Source organism: Nicotiana tomentosiformis, chromosome 11 (genome assembly GCF_000390325.3).
Source record: "Nicotiana tomentosiformis chromosome 11, ASM39032v3, whole genome shotgun sequence".
NCBI lineage: Eukaryota > Viridiplantae > Streptophyta > Magnoliopsida > Solanales > Solanaceae > Nicotiana > Nicotiana tomentosiformis.
Window position 1 is genome coordinate 105,344,007 of NC_090822.1, and position 24,179 is coordinate 105,368,185.

Below are 24,179 nucleotides of genomic sequence, written 5' to 3' on the forward strand. Positions count from 1 at the left end.
AAGTGACGCATATTCGCATAAACATTATATACCGACAACGTACAAAACCTATACTCAGATAATTTAACTATCTACATGTACCTGATAGAGTATTTTCACTATGCACAATTAAGGTAACGCTTTATTAACTAGGTGTCTTTTAGAAAATTTTAAATTTCCCGACATAGCCGACATGAGTTGAACTGTCCATAAGGTACCGTCAAGATCTTTAAGTTTCATAAAATTCATTTCATAACACCAACTAATTAATAGATCTTATTTCACCTTCAAATAAAACAAGTGTGTAACCTTTTTTTTTTTTTTTTTTTTGTTGCTAATTTAAACATGTATTCATTACTCATCAAACTCATGAGAAACTAGCTAGAACATCTTCTTTTAGGTCATTGTGCCATTTTTGAGGACTTTGAGATCAGCATAGTACGTTGTTATCCATCCTTCAATGATTTCAACCTCTCTGTTCCTTTGCATTGTTAACCAATCTGGATCTGTTGGCTGGCTAGTAAGAATGTCTAGGCAATGGGAACCTACAAAAATAAACAAATAAAATCATGAAAAGAAATTTGACGAAACAATAACATGCATGTTAGCAGGGCATATGTAGTGTGAAAATCACATGTTCAATTGAATCCATAACTTTTGACACGGAGTAAAAATTCGTTAAAATTATAAAAATAGTAGATATGAACCCATAACCTTTAAAATATAATGAGTTTATTGTTGAAAACCTTATAAGTTGAACTTAAAGAGTTCAAATTCTCGATTTGCCTCTCCATGTTAGCTACCATTCTAATTGATGTTTGTATAGAGATTTACTTATAGTTACTTAATAAGCGATTCAATTGTGCAAATAGTTTTACACGATCGATATATATATATATAGAACTTAAACTTATAATTTATAGTAATACATTAATTACTTTATAAATAATTTAATTGTGCAAATAGATTTACACCATCGATGTATAGAATTTAAACTTATAATTTATAGTTGATACGTTTGTAAAAAGAAATTCTAAATTCTAAAGAAAAAAATATTTTCTTATTAATGGCATACCGTTACGCGTCGTGACAGCTATTAGACTATCTGATAGGTCCTGCAAAACCCTAAAACAGAAACACAAACAAAAACAAATGTAAGAGGATAAAAGTTTAACATATGTCACCACATAGAAAGAAGGAAAAGACTTTTGTCAAGTACGTACCCTGCACTACTATAAGGATCTCTTAGTCCATTGGAGAAAATGACGTTGCTAGCAAACCTATGAAGAATTAATTTTATGTCCTGCAAATTCACTCACGTAATTTGGGAAAGAGTCATACCTCAAAAGGGTGTGATGTACACTGACACAAAGGTCAACATATGGTTGCTAACACAAAAATAATTTTATTATCGCTCTAAATATTAATATCTAATACTCCATCCGTTTCAATTTATATGAACTCATTTGACTGGACACGAAATTTAAGAAAAAAGAGAAGATTTTTGAATTTGTGGTGTAAAATGAGGCACAAATATTTTGTGTGACTATAAATCATTGCATAAAGGTAAATTGTTTCTAAATAAAGAAAGAGGTCATTCTTTTTGGCACGGACGGAGTATATAAGAAAAAGTAGAATGACAAACCATACATTGTTGAGGTTTTATTTTAAGATGTAATATTCTTAAAATGAGGGTGAATGGGAAATGGAGGGAAAATGAAATTTTGAGTAAAATTTTAAGTTTCCCCCTCTTAACAATAAGACATTGTCCCATATTGGAAGTGGAAGACATTTTTGGTGGGTATATATATGATTGCTCTTCTTGTAGCTCTTAAAGAGTTAAGAAGAAAGCAAGCCTCGCGCCGTCGTCGTCGTCGCTCGCTCGGCTCGGCTTCGGCTACGGCTACGGCTACGGCTACGGCTACGGATTCGGATTCGGATTCGGATTCGGATTCGGATTTGGATTTGGATTTGGATTTGGTCAAATGATCGATTGATTGATTAATTTTTTGGACCAAATTTATTTGTTAATAGTAAATATTAACGTAAGATTATCCGTATTTGTAACGGATATTTTCCAATCCGTGTATTGATAATTGGCAGCCGGATAATGGTCTTCCCACCATGAAGTGCTTGCTCCACACACCATGAAGTGCTTGCTCCACAAACACTTAATGCTTGCTCCACCATGAAGGGTGGACGTTTTGGTCTTGCACTCCTTCTTGGTTGCTATATAAATGAGCAGCAATGTTGAAGGAAGATAGAAGAACTCAACATACAATTAGCTATACATTGCATTGCTTCCTCTCAGCATTTCCATTCGATTTTCTGAGTATCTCCTCCTTTGTTCTGCATTGTTTTTAAACTTCAAACAAAGCAACTGTAAGTGTGATTTGCTACCGAACTTTGTGTTCGCCGAAACACTGGGGTTTGAAGTACCGCTACACCAGTGTGTAATTCGTTCTATCCTGGGAGGAAATAATCCATTACCTTGGGTACTAGGAGGGGATTAAATTCCTTAAGGAAACACTGTGAATTCAGTGGGCTCGAATTCATTATTATTATTGTTTCATTACGTTAACTTATATTTTGCAGAATTAATATTTACAAATACAGGAATATTGACCGGGAATAACAATCTTAAGGAATTTAATATTTATTTCTGTACTTGTGTTATTCTTATTATTCTGCAAACTAAAACCTTTGTGGTTTTGTGTACTCCCGTTTTGGAGAGTAAAGCCTTCGTGGCGTTTTGTTGGATATTAAAATCTACGTGATTTTTACTCCAGTTTGAAAACGTGTATTAAACGTTTGTTTGTGTCATTCTTTTACAGAAAAGATGATGACTGAAAACGAAAACCAAGCTGTTCCGATGGCGACTGCCAACGCAACGACAAGCCGAACACCGGCGTTGGCACCGGCAGAAAAACCCGAAAAATTTTCCGGGATTGATTTCAAACGCTGGCAGCAGAAGATGTTCTTCTACTTAACTACGTTATGTTTACAGAAGTTCATCAAGGAAGATGTTCCTGATCTGCCGGATAAAACTCCAGATAATGAACGCTTTCTCGTGATTGAAGCGTGGAAGCATTCTGATTTTTTATGCAAGAATTATATTCTTAGCGGACTGGATGATAATCTGTATAATGTATACAGTAGCATGGAGACATCCAAAGAATTGTGGAATGCGCTTGAAAAGAAATATAAGACTGAAGATGCCGGGATGAAGAAATTCGTTGCCGCAAAATTTCTGGACTACAAAATGATAGATAGCAAGTCTGTTATTACTCAAGTCCAGGAATTGCAAGTGATTATTCATGATCTACTTGCTGAAGGTCTTGTAATCAACGAAGCATTCCAAGTAGCAGCAATGATTGAGAAGTTGCCTCCGTTGTGGAAGGACTTCAAAAATTATTTGAAACACAAACGAAAGGAAATGTCCCTTGAAGATCTCATTGTTCGGTTGAGAATTGAAGAGGACAATAAAGCTGCTGAAAGGAGAGGCCGTGGAAATTCAACAATAATGGGAGCAAATATTGTTGAAGCTAACAAAAAGAGGAAGAAGGCTTCTGGTCCGAAATACAACCCAAGCAAGAAGCGGTTCAGTGGAAACTGCTACAACTGTGGGAAATCCGGACACAAATCTACGGAGTGTCGTGCTCCGAAGAAAGACAAGAAAAGGGGTCAAGCAAACATGGTAGTAAACCATGATGATGTTGATAACTTGTGTGCCATGCTCTCTGAATGTAACTTGGTGGGAAATCCTAAACTGTGGTGGTTTGATTCAGGAGCCACTCGCCATGTTTGTGGAGTTAGAGAGGCTTTTGCTACCTATGCTCTTGCTGAACCCGGAGAGACAGTTTATATGGGAAATGCTTCAACAGCAAAAGTTGAAGGATATGGGAAGGTATTTCTAAAAATGACTTCTGGCAAGGTCATGACTTTGAACAATGTCCTTCATGTTCCCGAAATGAGAAAGAATTTAGTCTCTACTGGACTTCTTGTTAAGCACGGTTTTAAGTGCGTTTTTGTATCCAACAAGGTTGTAATTAGTAAGAATGGAATATTTGTGGGAAAAGGTTACCTCACCGAGGGCCTTTTCAATCTCAATGTAATGGTTGTTGAAAATAATAATAATATTCCAGCTTCTTCTTACTTACTTGAGTCAAATGATTTATGGCATGTGCGTTTGGGTCATGTCAATTATAAAACCTTGCGGAAAATGATTAACTTGGAAGTACTGCCCAAGTTTGAATGCGAAAAATCAAAATGTCAAATATGTGTGGAATGTAAGTATGTTAAACATCCTTATAAGTCAGTTGAAAGGAATTCGAATCCTTTAGACTTAATTCACACAGATATTTGTGACATGAAGTCAATACCATCTCGCGGTGGAAAGAAGTATTTCATAACTTTTATTGACGATGGTACTCGATATTGCTATGTTTACTTACTGAATAGTAAAGATGAAGCAATAGACGCATTCAGGCAATACAAAAATGAAGTTGAAACGCAACTTAACAAGAAAGTAAAAATGATAAGAAGTGATAGGGGTGGTGAATATGAATCTCCTTTTGAAGAAATATGTTTAGAATATGGAATTATTCATCAAACAACAGCCCCTTACACGCCCCAATCTAATGGGATTGCGGAAAGAAAGAATCGCACATTAAAGGAGATGATGAATGCGTTGTTGATAAGTTCTGGTTTGCCACAGAACTTGTGGGGGAAGCCATTCTTACGGCTAATCGAATATTAAATCGAGTGCCCCATAGCAAAACACAATCCATTCCTTATGAACAATGGAAAGGAAGGAAGCCCAACTTGAATTATTTTAAAGTGTGGGGGTGTTTGGCAAAAGTGCAAGTTCCTAAACCCAAAGGGGTAAAGATAGGACCGAAAACCGTTGATTGTGTTTTCATAGGATATGCGACAAATAGTAAAGCATATCGATTTCTGGTTCATAAATCAGAAAATCCCGAGATTCATAATAATACGGTTATAGAATCAGATAATGCTGAGTTTTTTGAAAATATATATCCGTATAAAAAGGAATGTGAGTCGTTTGGTAAAGGATCTAAACGACCTCGGGAAGAAACAAAAGAAAGTACATGTAATCAGGAGAATCCAAGACGTAGTAAACGTCAAAGAACGTCTACTTCATTTGGACCAGATTTTGTGACTTTCTTATTGGAGAATGAGCCTCAAACATTTAAAGAAGCTATGACTTCTTCGGAATCATTGTTTTGGAAAGAGGCAGTCAATAGTGAAATAGAATCCATATTGAACAACCATACCTGGGAATTGGTTGATCTTCCTCCTGGAAATAAACCTTTGGGTTCTAAATGGATTTTTAAGAGAAAAATCAAAGATGATGGCACTATTGATAAATTCAAGGCAAGGCTCGTAGTCAAAGGGTATAGACAACGAGAAGGTCTAGACTACTTTGATACATACTCTCCAGTTACAAGAATTACGTCCATACGGATGTTAGTAGCATTAGCTGCAGTGTATGGTCTTGAAATTCATCAAATGGATGTTAAGACGGCCTTCTTAAATGGAGAGTTGGAGGAAGAAATTTACATGGAACAACCCGAAGGGTTTGTGGTTCCAGGTAAAGAAAAGAAGGTATGTAGACTTGTTAAGTCTCTTTACGGACTAAAACAAGCACCCAAACAATGGCATGCGAAATTTGACCAAACAATGTTGTCAAATGGTTTTAAGATAAATGAATGTGATAAATGCGTGTACATTAAAAATGTTCCAAATCACATAGTCATTGTTTGCCTATATGTGGATGATATGTTGATAATGAGTAATGACATTGCCAACATAAATGCTACTAAGCGTATGTTCAATAGCAAATTTGATATGAAAGACTTGGGAGTTGCTGATTTAATTCTGGGAATTAAGATCAATAAGACTCCTCAAGGTCTGGCATTGTCACAATCTCATTATATAAAGACAGTACTTGAAAAATTCAAGCACTTGGGCTTTAAAGTTGCAAAGACTCCAATTGACGTGAATCTTGCATTAGCAAAGAACAAAGGCCAAAGCATATCACAATTGGATTATGCTCGTGTATTGGGATGCTTAATGTATATCATGAATTGTACACGACCAGACATAGCTTGTGCTATAAGTAAACTGAGTCGATATACGAGCAATCCAGGCCAATCTCATTGGATGGCAATGAAACGAGTTTTGGGATATTTAGAACATACCCAGAACTTTGAATTGCACTACAGTAATTTCCCTGCGGTGATTGAGGGATACTGTGATGCAAATTGGATCACCGGTTCAACTGATTCTAAGTCCACGAGTGGATATGTTTTCACTATTGGTGGAGGAGCGGTATCTTGGAAGTCGTCCAAACAAACATGTATTGCCCGCTCTACAATGGAGGCTGAATTCATAGCCTTAGATAAAGCCGGTGAAGAAGCTGAATGGCTCCGGAATTTCTTGGAAGACATTCCATTTTGGCCCAAACCGTTGACATCAATATGCATACATTGTGATAGTCAAGCGGCAATTGGAAGGGCTGGGAGCGTCATGTATAACGGTAAATCTCGTCATATACGACGAAGACATAAAACCGTTAGGCAATTACTCTCTAGAGGAATTATCACAATTGACTATGTAAAGTCAAGTGATAATGTGTCGGATCCACTTACAAAAGGCCTAACTAGAGAGGTAGTTGAGAAATCATCAAGGGGAATGGGGCTATGGCCGAGAACAAGTCATTGTGGCGGTAACTCTACCTAGAAGACTGGAGATCCCAAGATCTAGGTTCAAAGAGATCAAACAAAGTCATTAATGACGGTTCAACATTGTCAAATAAAATTTTAGTCCATTCTCGTGATGAGACAATGTTCAGTACCAAGGATAAAGCATTAAGGCTTTTTAATGATTTCTAAATTTGATACGGGGTATATCAAATAGTGTATCTACAGGATGACACGTTTAGGAATCACCTATTTAAGTGTGAAGTGTGAGCCGCTTCAAGGAGAACTTTGTAAGGCCAGTTCTCTACGCACTTATGAACCAGGCGGTGTTCATGGCTGAAACGAACACAACAATGAGAACCAAAGACGGTTAAGGGTTGATTGTGTGACTTATGGTTGTCTAGGTATACACCAAAGATCGACGGTTCAAAGATATCAAATCTACCGATTGACCGAGTATATCCGACATAAGTTTACTACGGAAAGTTCAAAGGGAAACCTACTTATCCAGATGCAATTAATCCTTGCTTGTAAATCACACAGTTTTTCATGCATACTTCCGTGATATAGCCATTCCCCATTCATGTGGGGGATTGTTGAGGTTTTATTTTAAGATGTAATATTCTTAAAATGAGGGTGAATGGGAAATGGAGGGAAAATGAAATTTTGAGTAAAATTTTAAGTTTCCCCCTCTTAACAATAAGACATTGTCCCATATTGGAAGTGGAAGACATTTTTGGTGGGTATATATATGATTGCTCTTCTTGTAGCTCTTAAAGAGTTAAGAAGAAAGCAAGCCTCGCGCCGTCGTCGTCGCTCGCTCGCTCGGCTCGGCTTCGGCTACGGCTACGGCTACGGCTACGGCTACGGATTCGGATTCGGATTCGGATTCGGATTCGGATTCGGATTTGGATTTGGATTTGGATTTGGATTTGGATTTGGTCAAATGATCGATTGATTGATTAATTTTTTGGACCAAATTTATTTGTTAATAGTAAATATTAACGTAAGATTATCCGTATTTGTAACGGATATTTTCCAATCCGTGTATTGATAATTGGCAGCCGGATAATGGTCTTCCCACCATGAAGTGCTTGCTCCACACACCATGAAGTGCTTGCTCCACAAACACTTAATGCTTGCTCCACCATGAAGGGTGGACGTTTTGGTCTTGCACTCCTTCTTGGTTGCTATATAAATGAGCAGCAATGTTGAAGGAAGATAGAAGAACTCAACATACAATTAGCTATACATTGCATTGCTTCCTCTCAGCATTTCCATTCGATTTTCTGAGTATCTCCTCCTTTGTTCTGCATTGTTTTTAAACTTCAAACAAAGCAACTGTAAGTGTGATTTGCTACCGAACTTTGTGTTCGCCGAAACACTGGGGTTTGAAGTACCGCTACACCAGTGTGTAATTCGTTCTATCCTGGGAGGAAATAATCCATTACCTTGGGTACTAGGAGGGGATTAAATTCCTTAAGGAAACACTGTGAATTCAGTGGGCTCGAATTCATTATTATTATTGTTTCATTACGTTAACTTATATTTTGCAGAATTAATATTTACAAATACAGGAATATTGACCGGGAATAACAATCTTAAGGAATTTAATATTTATTTCTGTACTTGTGTTATTCTTATTATTCTGCAAACTAAAACCTTTGTGGTTTTGTGTACTCCCGTTTTGGAGAGTAAAGCCTTCGTGGCGTTTTGTTGGATATTAAAATCTACGTGATTTTTACTCCAGTTTGAAAACGTGTATTAAACGTTTGTTTGTGTCATTCTTTTACAGAAAAGATGATGACTGAAAACGAAAACCAAGCTGTTCCGATGGCGACTGCCAACGCAACGACAAGCCGAACACCGGCGTTGGCACCGGCAGAAAAACCCGAAAAATTTTCCGGGATTGATTTCAAACGCTGGCAGCAGAAGATGTTCTTCTACTTAACTACGTTATGTTTACAGAAGTTCATCAAGGAAGATGTTCCTGATCTGCCGGATAAAACTCCAGATAATGAACGCTTTCTCGTGATTGAAGCGTGGAAGCATTCTGATTTTTTATGCAAGAATTATATTCTTAGCGGACTGGATGATAATCTGTATAATGTATACAGTAGCATGGAGACATCCAAAGAATTGTGGAATGCGCTTGAAAAGAAATATAAGACTGAAGATGCCGGGATGAAGAAATTCGTTGCCGCAAAATTTCTGGACTACAAAATGATAGATAGCAAGTCTGTTATTACTCAAGTCCAGGAATTGCAAGTGATTATTCATGATCTACTTGCTGAAGGTCTTGTAATCAACGAAGCATTCCAAGTAGCAGCAATGATTGAGAAGTTGCCTCCGTTGTGGAAGGACTTCAAAAATTATTTGAAACACAAACGAAAGGAAATGTCCCTTGAAGATCTCATTGTTCGGTTGAGAATTGAAGAGGACAATAAAGCTGCTGAAAGGAGAGGCCGTGGAAATTCAACAATAATGGGAGCAAATATTGTTGAAGCTAACAAAAAGAGGAAGAAGGCTTCTGGTCCGAAATACAACCCAAGCAAGAAGCGGTTCAGTGGAAACTGCTACAACTGTGGGAAATCCGGACACAAATCTACGGAGTGTCGTGCTCCGAAGAAAGACAAGAAAAGGGGTCAAGCAAACATGGTAGTAAACCATGATGATGTTGATAACTTGTGTGCCATGCTCTCTGAATGTAACTTGGTGGGAAATCCTAAACTGTGGTGGTTTGATTCAGGAGCCACTCGCCATGTTTGTGGAGTTAGAGAGGCTTTTGCTACCTATGCTCTTGCTGAACCCGGAGAGACAGTTTATATGGGAAATGCTTCAACAGCAAAAGTTGAAGGATATGGGAAGGTATTTCTAAAAATGACTTCTGGCAAGGTCATGACTTTGAACAATGTCCTTCATGTTCCCGAAATGAGAAAGAATTTAGTCTCTACTGGACTTCTTGTTAAGCACGGTTTTAAGTGCGTTTTTGTATCCAACAAGGTTGTAATTAGTAAGAATGGAATATTTGTGGGAAAAGGTTACCTCACCGAGGGCCTTTTCAATCTCAATGTAATGGTTGTTGAAAATAATAATAATATTCCAGCTTCTTCTTACTTACTTGAGTCAAATGATTTATGGCATGTGCGTTTGGGTCATGTCAATTATAAAACCTTGCGGAAAATGATTAACTTGGAAGTACTGCCCAAGTTTGAATGCGAAAAATCAAAATGTCAAATATGTGTGGAATGTAAGTATGTTAAACATCCTTATAAGTCAGTTGAAAGGAATTCGAATCCTTTAGACTTAATTCACACAGATATTTGTGACATGAAGTCAATACCATCTCGCGGTGGAAAGAAGTATTTCATAACTTTTATTGACGATGGTACTCGATATTGCTATGTTTACTTACTGAATAGTAAAGATGAAGCAATAGACGCATTCAGGCAATACAAAAATGAAGTTGAAACGCAACTTAACAAGAAAGTAAAAATGATAAGAAGTGATAGGGGTGGTGAATATGAATCTCCTTTTGAAGAAATATGTTTAGAATATGGAATTATTCATCAAACAACAGCCCCTTACACGCCCCAATCTAATGGGATTGCGGAAAGAAAGAATCGCACATTAAAGGAGATGATGAATGCGTTGTTGATAAGTTCTGGTTTGCCACAGAACTTGTGGGGGGAAGCCATTCTTACGGCTAATCGAATATTAAATCGAGTGCCCCATAGCAAAACACAATCCATTCCTTATGAACAATGGAAAGGAAGGAAGCCCAACTTGAATTATTTTAAAGTGTGGGGGTGTTTGGCAAAAGTGCAAGTTCCTAAACCCAAAGGGGTAAAGATAGGACCGAAAACCGTTGATTGTGTTTTCATAGGATATGCGACAAATAGTAAAGCATATCGATTTCTGGTTCATAAATCAGAAAATCCCGAGATTCATAATAATACGGTTATAGAATCAGATAATGCTGAGTTTTTTGAAAATATATATCCGTATAAAAAGGAATGTGAGTCGTTTGGTAAAGGATCTAAACGACCTCGGGAAGAAACAAAAGAAAGTACATGTAATCAGGAGAATCCAAGACGTAGTAAACGTCAAAGAACGTCTACTTCATTTGGACCAGATTTTGTGACTTTCTTATTGGAGAATGAGCCTCAAACATTTAAAGAAGCTATGACTTCTTCGGAATCATTGTTTTGGAAAGAGGCAGTCAATAGTGAAATAGAATCCATATTGAACAACCATACCTGGGAATTGGTTGATCTTCCTCCTGGAAATAAACCTTTGGGTTCTAAATGGATTTTTAAGAGAAAAATCAAAGATGATGGCACTATTGATAAATTCAAGGCAAGGCTCGTAGTCAAAGGGTATAGACAACGAGAAGGTCTAGACTACTTTGATACATACTCTCCAGTTACAAGAATTACGTCCATACGGATGTTAGTAGCATTAGCTGCAGTGTATGGTCTTGAAATTCATCAAATGGATGTTAAGACGGCCTTCTTAAATGGAGAGTTGGAGGAAGAAATTTACATGGAACAACCCGAAGGGTTTGTGGTTCCAGGTAAAGAAAAGAAGGTATGTAGACTTGTTAAGTCTCTTTACGGACTAAAACAAGCACCCAAACAATGGCATGCGAAATTTGACCAAACAATGTTGTCAAATGGTTTTAAGATAAATGAATGTGATAAATGCGTGTACATTAAAAATGTTCCAAATCACATAGTCATTGTTTGCCTATATGTGGATGATATGTTGATAATGAGTAATGACATTGCCAACATAAATGCTACTAAGCGTATGTTCAATAGCAAATTTGATATGAAAGACTTGGGAGTTGCTGATTTAATTCTGGGAATTAAGATCAATAAGACTCCTCAAGGTCTGGCATTGTCACAATCTCATTATATAAAGACAGTACTTGAAAAATTCAAGCACTTGGGCTTTAAAGTTGCAAAGACTCCAATTGACGTGAATCTTGCATTAGCAAAGAACAAAGGCCAAAGCATATCACAATTGGATTATGCTCGTGTATTGGGATGCTTAATGTATATCATGAATTGTACACGACCAGACATAGCTTGTGCTATAAGTAAACTGAGTCGATATACGAGCAATCCAGGCCAATCTCATTGGATGGCAATGAAACGAGTTTTGGGATATTTAGAACATACCCAGAACTTTGAATTGCACTACAGTAATTTCCCTGCGGTGATTGAGGGATACTGTGATGCAAATTGGATCACCGGTTCAACTGATTCTAAGTCCACGAGTGGATATGTTTTCACTATTGGTGGAGGAGCGGTATCTTGGAAGTCGTCCAAACAAACATGTATTGCCCGCTCTACAATGGAGGCTGAATTCATAGCCTTAGATAAAGCCGGTGAAGAAGCTGAATGGCTCCGGAATTTCTTGGAAGACATTCCATTTTGGCCCAAACCGTTGACATCAATATGCATACATTGTGATAGTCAAGCGGCAATTGGAAGGGCTGGGAGCGTCATGTATAACGGTAAATCTCGTCATATACGACGAAGACATAAAACCGTTAGGCAATTACTCTCTAGAGGAATTATCACAATTGACTATGTAAAGTCAAGTGATAATGTGTCGGATCCACTTACAAAAGGCCTAACTAGAGAGGTAGTTGAGAAATCATCAAGGGGAATGGGGCTATGGCCGAGAACAAGTCATTGTGGCGGTAACTCTACCTAGAAGACTGGAGATCCCAAGATCTAGGTTCAAAGAGATCAAACAAAGTCATTAATGACGGTTCAACATTGTCAAATAAAATTTTAGTCCATTCTCGTGATGAGACAATGTTCAGTACCAAGGATAAAGCATTAAGGCTTTTTAATGATTTCTAAATTTGATACGGGGTATATCAAATAGTGTATCTACAGGATGACACGTTTAGGAATCACCTATTTAAGTGTGAAGTGTGAGCCGCTTCAAGGAGAACTTTGTAAGGCCAGTTCTCTACGCACTTATGAACCAGGCGGTGTTCATGGCTGAAACGAACACAACAATGAGAACCAAAGACGGTTAAGGGTTGATTGTGTGACTTATGGTTGTCTAGGTATACACCAAAGATCGACGGTTCAAAGATATCAAATCTACCGATTGACCGAGTATATCCGACATAAGTTTACTACGGAAAGTTCAAAGGGAAACCTACTTATCCAGATGCAATTAATCCTTGCTTGTAAATCACACAGTTTTTCATGCATACTTCCGTGATATAGCCATTCCCCATTCATGTGGGGGATTGTTGAGGTTTTATTTTAAGATGTAATATTCTTAAAATGAGGGTGAATGGGAAATGGAGGGAAAATGAAATTTTGAGTAAAATTTTAAGTTTCCCCCTCTTAACAATAAGACATTGTCCCATATTGGAAGTGGAAGACATTTTTGGTGGGTATATATATGATTGCTCTTCTTGTAGCTCTTAAAGAGTTAAGAAGAAAGCAAGCCTCGCGCCGTCGTCGTCGCTCGCTCGCTCGGCTCGGCTTCGGCTACGGCTACGGCTACGGCTACGGCTACGGATTCGGATTCGGATTCGGATTCGGATTCGGATTCGGATTTGGATTTGGATTTGGATTTGGATTTGGATTTGGTCAAATGATCGATTGATTGATTAATTTTTTGGACCAAATTTATTTGTTAATAGTAAATATTAACGTAAGATTATCCGTATTTGTAACGGATATTTTCCAATCCGTGTATTGATAATTGGCAGCCGGATAATGGTCTTCCCACCATGAAGTGCTTGCTCCACACACCATGAAGTGCTTGCTCCACAAACACTTAATGCTTGCTCCACCATGAAGGGTGGACGTTTTGGTCTTGCACTCCTTCTTGGTTGCTATATAAATGAGCAGCAATGTTGAAGGAAGATAGAAGAACTCAACATACAATTAGCTATACATTGCATTGCTTCCTCTCAGCATTTCCATTCGATTTTCTGAGTATCTCCTCCTTTGTTCTGCATTGTTTTTAAACTTCAAACAAAGCAACTGTAAGTGTGATTTGCTACCGAACTTTGTGTTCGCCGAAACACTGGGGTTTGAAGTACCGCTACACCAGTGTGTAATTCGTTCTATCCTGGGAGGAAATAATCCATTACCTTGGGTACTAGGAGGGGATTAAATTCCTTAAGGAAACACTGTGAATTCAGTGGGCTCGAATTCATTATTATTATTGTTTCATTACGTTAACTTATATTTTGCAGAATTAATATTTACAAATACAGGAATATTGACCGGGAATAACAATCTTAAGGAATTTAATATTTATTTCTGTACTTGTGTTATTCTTATTATTCTGCAAACTAAAACCTTTGTGGTTTTGTGTACTCCCGTTTTGGAGAGTAAAGCCTTCGTGGCGTTTTGTTGGATATTAAAATCTACGTGATTTTTACTCCAGTTTGAAAACGTGTATTAAACGTTTGTTTGTGTCATTCTTTTACAGAAAAGATGATGACTGAAAACGAAAACCAAGCTGTTCCGATGGCGACTGCCAACGCAACGACAAGCCGAACACCGGCGTTGGCACCGGCAGAAAAACCCGAAAAATTTTCCGGGATTGATTTCAAACGCTGGCAGCAGAAGATGTTCTTCTACTTAACTACGTTATGTTTACAGAAGTTCATCAAGGAAGATGTTCCTGATCTGCCGGATAAAACTCCAGATAATGAACGCTTTCTCGTGATTGAAGCGTGGAAGCATTCTGATTTTTTATGCAAGAATTATATTCTTAGCGGACTGGATGATAATCTGTATAATGTATACAGTAGCATGGAGACATCCAAAGAATTGTGGAATGCGCTTGAAAAGAAATATAAGACTGAAGATGCCGGGATGAAGAAATTCGTTGCCGCAAAATTTCTGGACTACAAAATGATAGATAGCAAGTCTGTTATTACTCAAGTCCAGGAATTGCAAGTGATTATTCATGATCTACTTGCTGAAGGTCTTGTAATCAACGAAGCATTCCAAGTAGCAGCAATGATTGAGAAGTTGCCTCCGTTGTGGAAGGACTTCAAAAATTATTTGAAACACAAACGAAAGGAAATGTCCCTTGAAGATCTCATTGTTCGGTTGAGAATTGAAGAGGACAATAAAGCTGCTGAAAGGAGAGGCCGTGGAAATTCAACAATAATGGGAGCAAATATTGTTGAAGCTAACAAAAAGAGGAAGAAGGCTTCTGGTCCGAAATACAACCCAAGCAAGAAGCGGTTCAGTGGAAACTGCTACAACTGTGGGAAATCCGGACACAAATCTACGGAGTGTCGTGCTCCGAAGAAAGACAAGAAAAGGGGTCAAGCAAACATGGTAGTAAACCATGATGATGTTGATAACTTGTGTGCCATGCTCTCTGAATGTAACTTGGTGGGAAATCCTAAACTGTGGTGGTTTGATTCAGGAGCCACTCGCCATGTTTGTGGAGTTAGAGAGGCTTTTGCTACCTATGCTCTTGCTGAACCCGGAGAGACAGTTTATATGGGAAATGCTTCAACAGCAAAAGTTGAAGGATATGGGAAGGTATTTCTAAAAATGACTTCTGGCAAGGTCATGACTTTGAACAATGTCCTTCATGTTCCCGAAATGAGAAAGAATTTAGTCTCTACTGGACTTCTTGTTAAGCACGGTTTTAAGTGCGTTTTTGTATCCAACAAGGTTGTAATTAGTAAGAATGGAATATTTGTGGGAAAAGGTTACCTCACCGAGGGCCTTTTCAATCTCAATGTAATGGTTGTTGAAAATAATAATAATATTCCAGCTTCTTCTTACTTACTTGAGTCAAATGATTTATGGCATGTGCGTTTGGGTCATGTCAATTATAAAACCTTGCGGAAAATGATTAACTTGGAAGTACTGCCCAAGTTTGAATGCGAAAAATCAAAATGTCAAATATGTGTGGAATGTAAGTATGTTAAACATCCTTATAAGTCAGTTGAAAGGAATTCGAATCCTTTAGACTTAATTCACACAGATATTTGTGACATGAAGTCAATACCATCTCGCGGTGGAAAGAAGTATTTCATAACTTTTATTGACGATGGTACTCGATATTGCTATGTTTACTTACTGAATAGTAAAGATGAAGCAATAGACGCATTCAGGCAATACAAAAATGAAGTTGAAACGCAACTTAACAAGAAAGTAAAAATGATAAGAAGTGATAGGGGTGGTGAATATGAATCTCCTTTTGAAGAAATATGTTTAGAATATGGAATTATTCATCAAACAACAGCCCCTTACACGCCCCAATCTAATGGGATTGCGGAAAGAAAGAATCGCACATTAAAGGAGATGATGAATGCGTTGTTGATAAGTTCTGGTTTGCCACAGAACTTGTGGGGGAAGCCATTCTTACGGCTAATCGAATATTAAATCGAGTGCCCCATAGCAAAACACAATCCATTCCTTATGAACAATGGAAAGGAAGGAAGCCCAACTTGAATTATTTTAAAGTGTGGGGGTGTTTGGCAAAAGTGCAAGTTCCTAAACCCAAAGGGGTAAAGATAGGACCGAAAACCGTTGATTGTGTTTTCATAGGATATGCGACAAATAGTAAAGCATATCGATTTCTGGTTCATAAATCAGAAAATCCCGAGATTCATAATAATACGGTTATAGAATCAGATAATGCTGAGTTTTTTGAAAATATATATCCGTATAAAAAGGAATGTGAGTCGTTTGGTAAAGGATCTAAACGACCTCGGGAAGAAACAAAAGAAAGTACATGTAATCAGGAGAATCCAAGACGTAGTAAACGTCAAAGAACGTCTACTTCATTTGGACCAGATTTTGTGACTTTCTTATTGGAGAATGAGCCTCAAACATTTAAAGAAGCTATGACTTCTTCGGAATCATTGTTTTGGAAAGAGGCAGTCAATAGTGAAATAGAATCCATATTGAACAACCATACCTGGGAATTGGTTGATCTTCCTCCTGGAAATAAACCTTTGGGTTCTAAATGGATTTTTAAGAGAAAAATCAAAGATGATGGCACTATTGATAAATTCAAGGCAAGGCTCGTAGTCAAAGGGTATAGACAACGAGAAGGTCTAGACTACTTTGATACATACTCTCCAGTTACAAGAATTACGTCCATACGGATGTTAGTAGCATTAGCTGCAGTGTATGGTCTTGAAATTCATCAAATGGATGTTAAGACGGCCTTCTTAAATGGAGAGTTGGAGGAAGAAATTTACATGGAACAACCCGAAGGGTTTGTGGTTCCAGGTAAAGAAAAGAAGGTATGTAGACTTGTTAAGTCTCTTTACGGACTAAAACAAGCACCCAAACAATGGCATGCGAAATTTGACCAAACAATGTTGTCAAATGGTTTTAAGATAAATGAATGTGATAAATGCGTGTACATTAAAAATGTTCCAAATCACATAGTCATTGTTTGCCTATATGTGGATGATATGTTGATAATGAGTAATGACATTGCCAACATAAATGCTACTAAGCGTATGTTCAATAGCAAATTTGATATGAAAGACTTGGGAGTTGCTGATTTAATTCTGGGAATTAAGATCAATAAGACTCCTCAAGGTCTGGCATTGTCACAATCTCATTATATAAAGACAGTACTTGAAAAATTCAAGCACTTGGGCTTTAAAGTTGCAAAGACTCCAATTGACGTGAATCTTGCATTAGCAAAGAACAAAGGCCAAAGCATATCACAATTGGATTATGCTCGTGTATTGGGATGCTTAATGTATATCATGAATTGTACACGACCAGACATAGCTTGTGCTATAAGTAAACTGAGTCGATATACGAGCAATCCAGGCCAATCTCATTGGATGGCAATGAAACGAGTTTTGGGATATTTAGAACATACCCAGAACTTTGAATTGCACTACAGTAATTTCCCTGCGGTGATTGAGGGATACTGTGATGCAAATTGGATCACCGGTTCAACTGATTCTAAGTCCACGAGTGGATATGTTTTCACTATTGGTGGAGGAGCGGTATCTTGGAAGTCGTCCAAACAAACATGTATTGCCCGCTCTACAATGGAGGCTGAATTCATAGCCTTAGATAAAGCCGGTGAAGAAGCTGAATGGCTCCGGAATTTCTTGGAAGACATTCCATTTTGGCCCAAACCGTTGACATCAATATGCATACATTGTGATAGTCAAGCGGCAATTGGAAGGGCTGGGAGCGTCATGTATAACGGTAAATCTCGTCATATACGACGAAGACATAAAACCGTTAGGCAATTACTCTCTAGAGGAATTATCACAATTGACTATGTAAAGTCAAGTGATAATGTGTCGGATCCACTTACAAAAGGCCTAACTAGAGAGGTAGTTGAGAAATCATCAAGGGGAATGGGGCTATGGCCGAGAACAAGTCATTGTGGCGGTAACTCTACCTAGAAGACTGGAGATCCCAAGATCTAGGTTCAAAGAGATCAAACAAAGTCATTAATGACGGTTCAACATTGTCAAATAAAATTTTAGTCCATTCTCGTGATGAGACAATGTTCAGTACCAAGGATAAAGCATTAAGGCTTTTTAATGATTTCTAAATTTGATACGGGGTATATCAAATAGTGTATCTACAGGATGACACGTTTAGGAATCACCTATTTAAGTGTGAAGTGTGAGCCGCTTCAAGGAGAACTTTGTAAGGCCAGTTCTCTACGCACTTATGAACCAGGCGGTGTTCATGGCTGAAACGAACACAACAATGAGAACCAAAGACGGTTAAGGGTTGATTGTGTGACTTATGGTTGTCTAGGTATACACCAAAGATCGACGGTTCAAAGATATCAAATCTACCGATTGACCGAGTATATCCGACATAAGTTTACTACGGAAAGTTCAAAGGGAAACCTACTTATCCAGATGCAATTAATCCTTGCTTGTAAATCACACAGTTTTTCATGCATACTTCCGTGATATAGCCATTCCCCATTCATGTGGGGGATTGTTGAGGTTTTATTTTAAGATGTAATATTCTTAAAATGAGGGTGAATGGGAAATGGAGGGAAAATGAAATTTTGAGTAAAATTTTAAGTTTCCCCCTCTTAACAATAAGACATTGTCCCATATTGGAAGTGGAAGACATTTTTGGTGGGTATATATATGATTGCTCTTCTTGTAGCTCTTAAAGAGTTAAGAAGAAAGCAAGCCTCGCGCCGTCGTCGTCGCTCGCTCGCTCGGCTCGGCTTCGGCTACGGCTACGGCTACGGCTACGGCTACGGATTCGGATTCGGATTCGGATTCGGATTCGGATTCGGATTTGGATTTGGATTTGGATTTGGATTTGGATTTGGATTTGGATTTGGTCAAATGATCGATTGATTGATTAATTTTTTGGACCAAATTTATTTGTTAATAGTAAATATTAACGTAAGATTATCCGTATTTGTAACGGATATTTTCCAATCCGTGTATTGATAATTGGCAGCCGGATAATGGTCTTCCCACCATGAAGTGCTTGCTCCACACACCATGAAGTGCTTGCTCCACAAACACTTAATGCTTGCTCCACCATGAAGGGTGGACGTTTTGGTCTTGCACTCCTTCTTGGTTGCTATATAAATGAGCAGCAATGTTGAAGGAAGATAGAAGAACTCAACATACAATTAGCTATACATTGCATTGCTTCCTCTCAGCATTTCCATTCGATTTTCTGAGTATCTCCTCCTTTGTTCTGCATTGTTTTTAAACTTCAAACAAAGCAACTGTAAGTGTGATTTGCTACCGAACTTTGTGTTCGCCGAAACACTGGGGTTTGAAGTACCGCTACACCAGTGTGTAATTCGTTCTATCCTGGGAGGAAATAATCCATTACCTTGGGTACTAGGAGGGGATTAAATTCCTTAAGGAAACACTGTGAATTCAGTGGGCTCGAATTCATTATTATTATTGTTTCATTACGTTAACTTATATTTTGCAGAATTAATATTTACAAATACAGGAATATTGACCGGGAATAACATACATAACTAGGAAAAGTTATAGAATGATGTAAATTAGAGTATGAAAAGAAGAATACATGTCCGCCATAATAAGTTGTGACCCAATGTGGACGAGGGGAGACACCATAGTCGCTCTTGCAATCTTCTATGAACTCATCCAAACTAAAAGGAGCTGAATAGAACATTGTATCATTTTCGCCTCGTCCTATAGGCATCACCATCTCACTGCATGTCTACAAAAACAAAACTAGGTAGAATTAATTTCTAAATATTATATACTTCATTCAAATATGGAAAGGGGAGCCTTGGCATAATTGGTAAATTTGTTGCTATGTGACCAGATCATGGGTTCGAGTCGTGAAAACAGTCTCTAGCAGAAATGTAGAGTAAGACTATGTACGATAGATTATTGTGGTCCAATTCTTTCTCGAACCCCCGTATAGTGGGAGCTTAGTACACCGGAATGCCTTTTATATACTTCAAACATGGGATGATAATTCGGAAAAATGAAAAACTTCAGCAAACTGTGTTAGCTCAGTATAATTGGTGTACTTACTTGCCAATCCCATCCCAAGTCAGTTTGACCAGGGAGAATATTATAACAAGATTTATTCCCTTCATATGCAACAATTCCAGCAAAAATACGATCAAGAACATCACTTCCATTGGTTGCACCATCAATTCCTCCACAAATCACTGTCACTGGATACCTAGGGGGATCGTCATACTGAGCAGCAACGGCATATGTCGAATCCAAATATCCCTTCAAATCGGAAGAATTATTCAACGGCCTGAAATCCAAAAATCAATATTAAGGATGTGTTTGGTATTGAGGAAAATAATTTTCTAAAATGGTAGTACGGTGTACAAGTCATCCCGCGTCCACATATGGTCCTGCAAAGGGAAGCACCCTGAGGGAGACTCATGTAGACATCCTATCCTAATGCAAGCATTAGTGACTGTTTTACAAGGCTATCCAATGCTCTATAAAATTTAGAAACAATTTCAAATGGAATAATGGAGAAAAAAATATGCAAGAAAGTCTTTATCCATTTTAATGATAAATAATTTTCTGAAAAATATTTTCGCTTCATATAAAACACACCCAAAATTGAATATAAAGATTAGAAAAAGGCGAAACTGTTTTTTTGAAATATAAAAGGAAAGAAAAGATTACGAGCAAGTCTTGAATTTTTGACTGAGATAGGCGAGTCCATCTTTTGTAGAAGCAATCTTGTCAATTATGGACCATGAATCTCGTATAGTTTGGTAACAGCTCTCACTCGCTTCCTAAAATAATTATGGGATTCAACTTGTTAGTTTTAGAAAAGTGTTAAAAGTACGAAAAATATACGCAATGATTTACTTACTTTAAAATCCTTAGTGACAATCGAATAATATCCATTTTGAGGAGTAATGTCATCAAAATAAAGAATAGGAGCTGATGAAGCTAGAGCACCAAGAGCTATGTGAGGATACTTTAATCGAAACCACGAAGCCAACACTGCACATTTAAAAAAATAGAGTTTTAATATAATAAAGCTCAAACTTTACATTATTTAAAATTAAAAGACTAAAAAAAAGAAAGAAAAGAGTTATTTTTCTTTCTTACTTCCTCCATAAGATCCTCCAATGACAATAATAGGAGAATTAGGTGCTGAGAATTGTTCTTTAACATGCAGCAGAAGTTCTGCGTAATCGGCTATTGCTTGTGCTGAATTGAAATAACCTCTTCTATCTTCATCTTTTAGAGCTTCTTCAATTTTCTCAAATGGTATTGATTGTCCGTAGTACCTATGCTGAAAAAACCAAAGCATAAGTTTAGCACATGAAAGCTTGACTCGTCCAACCCGTTCAAGTTGATGCAGCCATTTATTCGTTCAGCCTATTTTGACCAACCCAATTAAGAGCATTTAAAAGTCGGACTAATTGGATTAAATGTACAGTCCAAATTGATCCAATAAAAAACTTATCAATTTATTTATAAAAAAATACTTCTGGTTTAATATATTACATATAGTCAAAATAAAGGAAAACAAATATTAGTTTTATTTGATAATTAAACAAATTATAAATTAATAAACAAAGATAAAGTACTAAAACTTGAAAAGAATTATACGGTTTGGGCTACGACCCTATTTTTAGCCCATCTCAATTCAAGTTATTTTTAAACGCATGACAATTTTTTAACTCCCGCAACCCCTAAATTAAGCTCAATGCGCCATTTGATACCCCTAACTTTCAAATATTTACTATTCACAATCAAGAAACATGAGGAAAAAAATATGACAATTGTGGTTTTAGTTGGTATAGTTGATGGATTAGTGAATTTACCTCCAAGTAAACGAGAAGAGCCTTAAAACGAGGGGCAAAATCAGTGAGAAATCCAATACTAAGAGGATCATTATCAATGTAAGATTCAGCACCAAGATAAGCAAAAATTGGAGAGCTTGAATTGGAACCACCCCAATACTTGGAATTAATTATGTATCTTTGCTTAAAAGTGGAATAACTTTTAGGTCCATAATTGAAGTGATCAAGTGTTTGTGTATAGAAATAAGTCTCAAACTCTTTTGGTAAAGTGGTAGAAGAATTAGAAAGGGTATTAAAATCTTTAAGGATGTTTTTAAGAAGTGGTGTAAGCCTTGGGATTTTATGGGGTTTTACAGAAATTGAGGTTTTTGAGAAGATCAATAAAAGAAGCAAAGGAAGCCATTGGAATAGGAAAATTCTATTCATCTTCATTGCAAATTAAAAGAATTTGGTAATGAATGTTTCTTTGTGATTCTATTGTGAATCTATTTATAAGTATTTTACTCTTCCACGTGAAGCGTGATTCACTCATTTATCTAATAAATTTCCTTTAATTTGCAATGTGAAGCACATAAATAACGATCTAAAGTATCAAAGTATTGATTGATAACATAAAATAAATGGTAACTAGCTTGATATAAGCAATCTAGTCATATTGAAAGTTTAAAAATGATGTAACATTGTCAAGGGATATAATTTGAATTTATTTAACTTTTTATGATTAGATTTTTATCATAGAGGAAGATTTTAATAGTAACACTACTTATGGTTAAGTGCATTCTAAAAATTAAAAAATAAATCCATTTTGCCAGAAGTGACCTGCCTTAACTGACTGGTTTTACAATATTTTAACTTTATTAGACACATAAGTACGCCACTCCAATTTGGAAGGGAATAAAAGAAGAATAACAAATTTTTATTAAAAGTAGCATTCCAAGTAAATACTTCCTCGGAAGGAAATCAAGGTTTCATGGTTTATATATAGTTAAGATCACTAGAATGAACTGGTTATAAGAATTTACCATTCTAATCATCACTTAACATATAGCAGGAATCTGTTATATAATTTATAAATACATACAATGCATACACAACATAAATTATGACAATATATGACAACTTTTGTGTAGTTCCCTTTAAATTTTATGTGGTCTTTAATATCCCTAAACTTGGCAATTTTATAGCCTCGACCTCCCCGACAATCCATGAAGTGTGATACACTCGCTGCCACACTTTTTTTTTGTCCATGTGACAATTTTTACGATAAAATATAAGAATATTACATAATTACCCATTGTGGTTGTCGTATTTTATCACTTGCACCTTTAAACTTTGCTGAGATAAGTATCTTTAATAAAATATGCAGATAATACATAATTACCCCGTGTCTTTGTTCTAAGTGGTATAAGTACCACCTTTTGAGCCCACGTGACATCTGAATTATTTTTCACAAAAATTATAGAGCGTGCAATAAAAAAAATGCCACAACTCTATTTATTTTATCATTTTTACTTTTTTTTATTAATGTCCTTTTACTTTTTCTTTTATTTCTTCTTTTCACCTTTCATCTTAGTTTAACAAAAGAATACCCAACAGTCAAAGGCACTAAAAAGCCATATTAACTGAAAAAGAAAATCCAATGTTGAAGACCGTCAAATTAGCACTAATCCAATGAAAGAAAAATGTCAAGCAAGAATATATAAAACTGAGAAAGATACTTCAGTTTTAGTAAAAAAATAATAATTGAAAGTTGCCATTTTTTCCGGTGACTATCTCTGCGTAATTTTCCACCTCCGCCTTTTTCGGTTAAAAACTTTTTCGTTTCATCCTAAAACTCATCTCCCGTACATTTTTCTCTTCTTTCCTTTTTTCTTTTTCTTCTTTATTTTGCCCGAAAAAATGATGATTCCGGTGACACTTTAATCAACGGGGATATTTAATATAAAAAAAGGATGAAGAAATGGGTGGGGGGATGGGATGTAACGAGAAAAGGAAGAAGCCATAAATAGAAAATTTTGAAATTAAAAAACCAAACATAAGAGCTAATCAGTTGGGGACTAGGGAGTGCTGGGACGAAGAAGAAAACTTGGTTTTGTGTGTGTGTGTGGGGGGGGGGGGGGGGGTAAATAATGAAAACGAAAAAAGAAAAAGAAAGGGAAGATAAACTAAATAATAAATGAAAAAGAAATTATATAGTGT

The 24,179-nt window shown here is 36.8% G+C and overlaps 1 protein-coding gene across 1 annotated transcript; it reads right to left on the reverse strand.

The window, feature by feature from the left end:
* Positions 1-361: 361 nt before the first annotated feature.
* LOC104088818 (uncharacterized) lies at positions 362-22,406 on the reverse strand. The gene is made up of 9 exons (XM_070189772.1): positions 22,002-22,406; positions 21,280-21,466; positions 21,038-21,171; positions 20,845-20,957; positions 20,224-20,458; positions 19,745-19,900; positions 1,203-1,282; positions 1,055-1,104; positions 362-524 (listed from the first exon to the last, which is right to left on the reverse strand). Exons 1-9 carry the CDS (start codon positions 22,404-22,406, stop codon positions 376-378), a joined length of 1,509 nt encoding a protein of 502 aa, XP_070045873.1. The 3' UTR covers positions 362-375.
* Between the last annotated feature and the right edge of the window lie 1,773 nt (positions 22,407-24,179).

Coding starts and splice junctions, on each gene's coding strand:
- LOC104088818 (XM_070189772.1), bottom strand. CDS start 22,406: ATGAATAGAATTTTCCTATTCCAATGGCTTCCTTTGCTTCTTTTATTG. Junction 21,467..22,001: donor CTCTTCTCGTTTACTTGGAG/GTAAATTCACTA, acceptor TGGTTTTTTCAG/CATAGGTACTACGGACAATC. Junction 21,172..21,279: donor TGGAGGATCTTATGGAGGAA/GTAAGAAAGAAA, acceptor TTAAATGTGCAG/TGTTGGCTTCGTGGTTTCGA.